This window comes from Histoplasma capsulatum, genomic scaffold, assembly GCF_000149585.1.
Source record: "Histoplasma capsulatum NAm1 scaffold_8 genomic scaffold, whole genome shotgun sequence".
Taxonomy (NCBI): Eukaryota; Fungi; Ascomycota; class Eurotiomycetes; order Onygenales; family Ajellomycetaceae; genus Histoplasma; species Histoplasma mississippiense.
The window spans coordinates 281830-290093 of NW_001813975.1; the positions used below are offsets into that span (position 1 = coordinate 281830).

An 8264-nucleotide genomic window follows, 5' to 3' on the forward strand; every position below is an offset into this window, starting at 1 on the left:
CCCATTTGCAGAAAATATAAAAGGACTGAGCAGGCCAACGTGTGGCCACTGACTTGAACTGCTGGAATGATATCCAACTTCTCGCAATCTGTCTGGTGGTGGAAGAGAAAACAAATCAATGACTAAGCAGCAAGTTAGCGTGTAGTTACCGGCAAAGCTAACTCAACTTCAGAATTTATATCTAAAATTAAAAACCGTCCCGCCAGCTCCACAGCGCCGCAGTTGAAGCTTTCTACAAAAAATCTACCTTGGCTGTCTTCTATCCGCCGGGGCCCTGCTGCTTGCTCTGCTGCGTATTTACTGTCAGCTTTGATTTCGCCAGCGTGAGTTTCGGTGCCCACCACGGGCCTGCAGTAGGCGGTTGAATCGATCTTAGCTCAACCAGGGCTGTCTTGCGCTCATTGGCTTCCCTCCGTCTGGAAGAAGCCCTCGTCTCCCCGCCCCCGCCCCCGCCCTCGCCCTCGTCCTCGTCCTCGTATATAGTCGCGGCTGCCCGCCCTGCCCCGCATCGCAGCAGTCCATGCTTTCCCTCAGTTCCAGGAACGCTCGGTCGATCCTGAACATCGCAAAGAGAAAACAACTTTGTACCTCCGTTGCTTCCGAACAGACTCTTCCTCCACGACTTCCCCATTTCGAGTGTCGAGCGCGGCTTTTGTCAACCACAACAACAACACCTACAACAACCTCATCAAGTACGTCTGCAACTCTTGCAACTCCTCTTACAGCGTTCCCCGTCCCTCTTCGATCTCGATTCACCCCTCGTACTACCCTTGCAATTCAGGCTAAGAGGTACTGCTCTTCTAGAAGGATGTGTCTCGCAAGACAAGGCGACGATGTTGCTGGTGGAGCCACGGCGATGGCTGCCCGGGAGATCCTCCCAACTAATGTCAAGCCATTGCATTATGACTTGACCTTGGAGCCGGATTTCAGCAACTTTACTTACAGAGGTACCGTTATCATAGAGTACGTGAAGAAATGTTTCCCCGGAAAAACACACAAAAAAGAAAAAGAAAAAGGTCACCATCATGAGGGATTTTTGCTGATTGCAATTTGATTCAAAACAGTCTTGATGTTGTCGAAAACACCAATTCGATTTCCCTCAATTCCACGGATATCGAAATCCAAACTTGCACTGTTTCCGCTAATGGAGTCTTGACGGCTTCCAACCCTGCGATCTCCTTGAACGTGAAAAAACAAACTGCCATTATTAGCTTTGAGAAGACAATTGAGGCAGGAGGAATAGCTCAACTGAATATTACCTTTCAGGGCAAACTGAATGATAACATGGCTGGGTTTTATAGATGCTCCTACAAGGGTGCGAATGGCGAGAACAAATATATGGCCTCCAGTCAGATGGAGCCTACGGATGCTCGAAGGGCGTTCCCTTGCTTCGATGAACCTTCGCTGAAGGCGCAGTTCACTGTCACCCTGATAGCGGATAAGAATTTAACATGTTTGAGCAACATGGATGTTGCATCGGAGACGGAAGTACTTTCGCAGATCACAGGGGGCATGAGAAAAGCAGTCAAATTCACCAAGTCACCGCTGATGTCAACATATCTTGTTGCCTTCATCGTTGGTGAACTTAACTATATTGAAACCAAGAATTTCAGAGTTCCCATCCGCGTCTATGCCCCTCCCGACCAGAATATTGAACACGGAAGGTTCTCCCTTGATCTTGCGGCAAAGACCCTCGAGTTTTATGAAAAGACGTTTGGTAGCGAGTTCCCTCTCCCCAAGATGGACATGGTTGCTGTGCCAGACTTTTCTGCTGGCGCGATGGAAAACTGGGGCTTGATCACGTACCGTATCGTGGATGTTCTGTACGACGAGAGTTCTGCGGGCGCCGCTGCCAAGCAACGTATTGCCGAGACAGTGCAACATGAATTGGCACACCAATGGTTTGGGAACCTCGTCACTATGGATTTCTGGGATGGCCTCTGGCTTAATGAGGGCTTTGCCACATGGATGTCCTGGTACTCATGCAATGTCTTCTATCCTGAGTGGAAGGTCTGGGAATCTTATGTCATCGACAACCTTCAAATGGCTTTGTCTCTTGATTCGCTGCGGAGCAGCCATCCTGTGGAGGTTCCCGTCTATCGTGCTGATGAGATTAGCCAGATTTTCGATGCTATCTCTTATTCGAAGGGATCGTCTGTGCTCAGAATGATTTCCAAATATATGGGAGAAGAAAATTTCATCCAGGGTGTCAGAGACTATATCCAGAAGCATGCCTACAAAAACACCAAGACTGCTGACCTGTGGGAAGCACTAACCGGAGCAAGCAATGGTAAACCTATCCAGTCGGTAATGGACATCTGGACTAAAAATGTCGGATTTCCAGTCATTACTGTTACGGAAGACGCCAGCAAGAGTTCGATTTCCGTGAAACAGAATCGATTTCTGAGAACTGGAGACGTCAAACCAGAAGAGGACAAGACCATATTCCCCGTGATGCTGGGTTTGAAGACTCGTGAGGGAATTAACGAAGCCTTAATGCTCACTAGCCGGGAAGCAGAGTTCAAGGTCCCAGATCTTGATTTCTTCAAGGTCAATGCAGATCACTCTGGTATATATCGAACCTCTTACAGTCCAGAACGCCTTCGGAAACTGGGGAAGGCCGCCAAAGACGGACTTTTAACTGTGGAAGACAGGGCCGGAATGATCGCTGATGCGGGGGCACTGGCTTCTTCTGGTTATCAGAAAACATCTGGCATACTTTCTCTGTTAGTTGGATTTGACACCGAGCCACAATATGTTGTATGGAATGAAATCCTCACCCGTATTGGTTCGATCCGTGGCGCATGGATGTTTGAAGATAGCAAGACCAAAGATGCATTAAAGGAGCTACAGCGCTCTCTGGTGACTGTAAAGGCTCATTCGCTTGGGTGGTCGTTCTCCGCGAGTGATGACCACGTGCTCCAGCAATTCAAAGCACTGATGTTTAGCGCTGCTGGATCATCTGGAGACCAGAAGGTTGTGGCGGCTGCGAAGGATATGTTTAGCCGGTTTGCAAGCGGTGATCGGTCGGCCATCCATCCCAACATTCGGGGAAGTGTTTTTGATATTGTTCTTCGAGAAGGTGGGGAAAAAGAATACAACGCCGTGCTTGAATGGTACCGCGTTGCATCAACTTCAGCCGAAAAAAATACAGCTCTCCGCACGTTGGGTAGTGCAGAAAACAGCGAATTAATCCAAAAGACGCTCTCCCTTTGCTTGTCGGACGAGGTGAGAGCTCAAGACATCTATATGCCACTATCTGGCCTACGCGGGCACACAAACGGTATCACTGCCAGATGGGCATGGCTTAAGCAGAATTGGGAAGCAGTTACCAAGCGACTGCCTCCCGAATTTAGTATGTTAGGCTCAGTGGTGCAAATTTGCACAGGGAGCTTGTCGACAGATGCGCAAATCCAGGACGTCGTTTCTTTCTTTAAGGACAAGGATCAGAAGGTTCGTCGCTCCTCATCGTCTTCGGTATTAGGCCTCAAATATAAATATGACACTTCGCTAACCACCGGTACAATAGGGATTTGATCGTTCCCTTCAACAAAGTCTTGACAGCCTCTATGCTAAGGCTGGTTGGCTTAAACGCGATCGCGCTGATGTTGAGGACTGGCTCTCAAAAAACGGGTACATGAACTCAAAGTAACTTAATTTGCATTTACATGAGGTAGTTTTCGTCATGGCGGTCAATGGAAGGTGCTCACTATGTCCTGGGGAGCATGCCAAGAGGAAATATTACTTTGATGCAAATTAGTATTGTTGAGCAAGTTGGATACACCGACCCGTCACCTATTCAGCGAGCTGCTATCCCTATTGTATTGCAAAATCGAGAGTTTTGTGGAATTGATAATCCCACTCTGCGTGACCGTTTAGACTTGCATCCCATTTTCGAATCCCCTCTCTGTTCACTATACTTACTTCATTGGCGTTTAGAAATATAAATCAATCCATGCAATTCCGAAGATAATAAGTTTGTTATTGTTAATACACTAGTTATCCAAAGAGTATGACATATTTCCATTCCTTATTTTGATTGTTTGATCGTGCTTTAATATATTCATCTTGTCCCTAATACCCTATTGACAAGTTCGTCAAGTTGGCTTCATAATAATATACATGAGATATACCATGTCATAAGCCCCGCTACATTGCATCGAGAGCGCCTAGTGGGCTAAGAGTAAGAACTAGAAAAGAAGCCTTAACAGATTATGACGCGACGCAAGCGTGGAAAAAGGCACATGGATTGAGGAGAGAACTCCTCCGATTTACCACCCAGCTCCACCTCCCTTCCCGGCAAAGCCACTGCTCTCCTCGATCTTCTTCTGTGACGCGGAGCCACCTCGTACGGGCTTCGACTGGGCGGCCTCGTGCTTACGGAGTTCTTCAGGGACGCGGGAAATAGAGGATTTCATAAGCATTTGTTTGAGGTCGTATCTGGTTGAAATATTGGTAAGCGTACTGTTGTTAATCGAGCAAAGAAAACTCAAAAGGAAAAAGGGGAGAGGGGGAAAAGTGAGCCATACAAGACATCAGAATCCTCGTTGCCCAAGAACGTAATCGCAATACCACTCTTCCCAGCACGTCCAGTACGACCAATACGATGCGTATAACTCTCAATATTCGTCGCCATGTTGAAGTTAACCACCAGACTAACGTCCGGAACGTCAATACCGCGTCCAGCCAGGTCAGTTGCAACAAGCACGTCGGTATTTCCTTTCCGAACGGACGCCAGGGCAGCTCACGCTGATCCCTGCGTCTTGCTTCCCATGCAAACGGTGACGGACGGAATAGCCCCAAGTTTTTGATTATCGCGCGCGACAGCATCGCAGTTGCGCTTAAATGTTGACGACGACGATGATTGGTGGGCGGAATTCTCGCGATGATAAGATCTCTGCTAGTCGCTTCTTACGCTAGTCTTCGCCCGGAGATGAAATTCGACGCGCTGCTCAACTGTGTCAAACGGCTTCGCCGATGTTGCCGATTGTGACGATCGCGGGCCGTCGGAGGTATTTGCGTGCAATTCGCTCGACGGCAGAAGGCATGGTGGCGGTATACATCATCGTTTGCCTATATCGGTCTTTGCCGCCGATATGTCGGCTCATTGCTTGGGCGTTTTCTGCGTCTTCAGTATCCGGTTTCTGATTTGTGACGGGGAGAGCGTCGAGGATTTTGTTCACAGGCTCCTCAAAGCCGAGATCAATCATACGGTCGGCTTCGTCCATGATAACGTAGCAGCATTGACTAAGGACAATCATCCGTCTCTCGATACAGTCTACCAAACGGCCGGGGGTGGCGATGATGATCTCCGCCCCGTTGCGCAAACTGTAAGCCTGTTCTTCCAGCGAATGACCACCGACAATACTGACAACGTTGAATCCAAGAGGGACAGAGAACTTCTTAGCTTCGATTTCGATTTGTTGGGCTAATTCGCGTGTCGGCGCTAGGATTATCGCATACGGACCGTCATTTCTTCTCCATTCAAACTCATCTAGTCGTGGGAGTTCTGCTATGTAGACGAGCAGAGGGAGTAAGAATGCTGCAGTTTTTCCGGAACCAGTCACAGCAACACCGATAAGGTCTCGATTTTGCAACGCAATAGGGATAGCAGCTCGCTGAATAGGCGACGGGTCGGTGTATCCAACTTGCTCAACAATACTAAGAAGGCGTTTTGGTAATCCCGATTCGGCCCACGACCGCATGGGATTGGGAATGCTTCCTCCCTTGGTACTGATGTTGAAATCTTCCTTGAATATTCGCCAGTCCCTCTCGCGCATGTGTTCCAACTTCTTCTCGGACCAATGTGCATCCAAGGCATGCCGTCCCCCTTCTTCTTTCCTTCTTCTTTCCATTTCCAAAATCTCCCTCGCTCTGGCTCTACCAGCCTCCGGATCTCTATCTTCTAAAGCTCTTGCGTAGTTTCTTGTAACCGCATCTGCAAATTCGTCACTGAACCCAGCTAAGCGACCTCGACCAAAGAAATTTGCAATCGAACGGTTTTGATAGAGTGGATTGTAATCGGGGCTAGTATCTTCATCCGCATTCCACTCGAAGTTAAATTTCCTTTCCGTTGTCCTCCTCCGTTTTTTCTTCGCAGAGAAATTCGACGTCTGGTCACTTCCCATATATCGTTGTCGTATCAAGGCCGCTTGTGCTTCTTCTGGAGAAGGCCGCTTTTCTCCCTTTTGTTCAGCCTTCTGACCGGGAGAGGGAGGTGGAGGCATATCATTTTGTTTCGTGCGCATCGCGGCTGGAGCAGTTGGGATTTCTCCGTGTCTCATGCCACGGGGCCCCGTGGGAATTGGGGCCCGGGAAGATCCATCAATTCCATCACTTCTTGATGCTGAAGAATTATAACCGTTCGTTTCAGAATTTCGAGGCGAGGGCCTGGCGCCGTTTGTTTGCAGTCGCTTTTTATTTTCCACCTCTTTCGCGCGTTTCTCTAATGCGAGCTTCTCTCTTTCTGCTCTTGTGAGGAATTTAGGCTAGACACAGAAAATTTAAGGTAACAACGCAGTCAGTAACCAACTTCCATCTTCACTGTGAGGGAAAATATATATCCGAACCAATTGAAATGCTCACTGTAAACAAATGCACCCGTAGGAAAAGGAGAGGGAAATGGCGCAATGTGACGGTGCACAGTTCAGTTTCAACGTACCTTTGATGCAGCTTCATCAGCTTCCCGCTTCTTTCGGAGTAGTTCCTCAACACTCAGAGGCGTCGCTGACCGCTGACTTCCCCAGCCAACCTTCTTTCTCTTAGCTGCAGGCGGCTCGGGAAGCGGCGCATCTTCGGGAGGAGGAGGAGGAGGAGCTATTGAATCCGGGGGCGGAGGAGGAGCAGCGGCATCTGGTGGCGGAGGCGGCACCAGCGATACGGGTGGCGGCGGAGGTGGTGTAGGAGAGCGTTCAAAGGGCTCCGGGGGTGGTCCAGGGGGTCTATTTTCAGCGATCCAATCCATAGTTATTGCCAAATAACAGGTGCTCTTCTCAGAATTGAAGCTCTCAGTTACATCGTTGGCGTTCTGTCTGGAAAACATGATAAGCAGCGTATTAGTCAGCGTACTCTGAAAACTACTAGGCCACTAGGACAAAAGAGCTCAATCACCACCAGGGCAAAACTTGCTATACAGAAATCAGAAAACCCAACTACGACAAGGTCTTCTTCCTTTCGAAAACTTTCAACCAATTTCAGCTTTGGAAAAATTCAAATGTTCTACATTTCAAACTACCGTACGAACAATTGCTCCTCCAAATAGTTCAGAGGCGCGTAAAGTTCCGGAATCCACCAAGCATAAAAGAGAAAAGCAAGATAAGAAGCATAAAAAACCTCAACATATAAATAAAATACATCTGCCTCCATCCAATCATTGAATCGGAGACCATCCCCCCATAGTAGCATTGCAGCAGGTACCCGAAACTGATAGTCTGATGTGACCCGGTACGTTAGTTAAAGCCGTTAATCGTTTCCCAGCAAAACTCGCTGTCAACAGTTTTTGCCTCCGAGCCGCCGAATCTAAAAAAGAAAAAGAAAAAAAAAAAAAAAAGAAAAAACAGAGGAATTGTTCCGCAATTCTGCGAGGAGATAGAGAATCTGGAAGAGATGTGTGCCAGCGGGAGCCATATATGATGAAATCATGAAATTACACACGAAAATCACAGCCTGGTGCTGGAAACTGTTGAAACTATCAACAAAAAAACCATGTTTGATGAGGCTAGTAAAGGCTGTTATACACTCCCATTAGACGAAATAGGTCTCTCTGGTGGTTGCTGATACTGTTTGCCGTACGGGACTTGAGCTTGCTGGGTGGTGGGTTCCGTGGATGGAGGGGCTTGACTTCCATTCGGGTTGACAGTAACTTTACTAACTTGGATATCCTTGTCGACCAATGGTTTCATCAACGCTTGAACGGACTGGGGTCCATTTATCTCGCGGTCCAGAGTCATATACTCCTTCGCAGATTCGTTCGATCCACGTTCTAGCAAGTATAACATATAAATTTGGACAAGCTCCTTTACAATCGCGGGCTGGAGGGTGCTCTTCGATCGAATTTCGCTCAACACTTGCTTAATGCGTTGATATTGCACGTCCTCAGTTTCTGCACTGGTAGGTTGTTCAAGTTCGAACATCAGATAGCTTGTCCAGAAAGGACGGCTATCCGGATACCACTGTTGGTTTTTCTGGAATACCTGTCGAGCATCAGCAGTGAACCCTAATCTTCACAGCAGTTTAGCTCATTCTGCACGAACGCAGCTTTAGCC

At 48.1% G+C, this 8264-nt stretch overlaps 4 protein-coding genes across 4 annotated transcripts in view; 1 reads left to right on the plus strand and 3 right to left on the minus strand.

Annotated features, from left to right (window-relative positions):
• Positions 1 to 118: 118 nt before the first annotated feature.
• On the plus strand, positions 119 to 3652 carry HCAG_07083 (aminopeptidase 2; the record flags this gene model as incomplete). The annotated part of the gene is made up of 4 exons (XM_001537611.1): positions 119 to 133; positions 377 to 963; positions 1065 to 3453; positions 3530 to 3652. The coding sequence occupies 4 exons, from the start codon at positions 119 to 121 to the stop codon at positions 3650 to 3652; spliced, it is 3114 nt and encodes a 1037-aa protein (XP_001537661.1).
• Positions 3653 to 4063: 411 nt separating this feature from the next.
• HCAG_07084 (hypothetical protein) lies at positions 4064 to 4636 on the minus strand (the record flags this gene model as incomplete). The annotated part of the gene is made up of 3 exons (XM_001537612.1): positions 4064 to 4082; positions 4276 to 4440; positions 4530 to 4636. The coding sequence occupies 3 exons, from the start codon at positions 4634 to 4636 to the stop codon at positions 4064 to 4066; spliced, it is 291 nt and encodes a 96-aa protein (XP_001537662.1).
• Positions 4637 to 4961: 325 nt separating this feature from the next.
• HCAG_07085 (hypothetical protein) lies at positions 4962 to 7042 on the minus strand (the record flags this gene model as incomplete). Its single annotated transcript, XM_001537613.1, has 2 exons — positions 4962 to 6488; positions 6662 to 7042. 2 exons carry the CDS (start codon positions 7040 to 7042, stop codon positions 4962 to 4964), a joined length of 1908 nt encoding a protein of 635 aa, XP_001537663.1.
• Positions 7043 to 7730: 688 nt separating this feature from the next.
• The window catches only part of HCAG_07086 (conserved hypothetical protein), a gene marked incomplete at both ends in the record, with an annotated part of 2384 nt that continues 1850 nt past the window's right edge, over positions 7731 to 8264 (minus strand). Inside the window, one exon of the mRNA XM_001537614.1 lies at positions 7731 to 8192. Within this exon, the coding sequence (XP_001537664.1) occupies positions 7731 to 8192 (462 nt within the window). The remainder of the gene's footprint in view (positions 8193 to 8264) is intronic.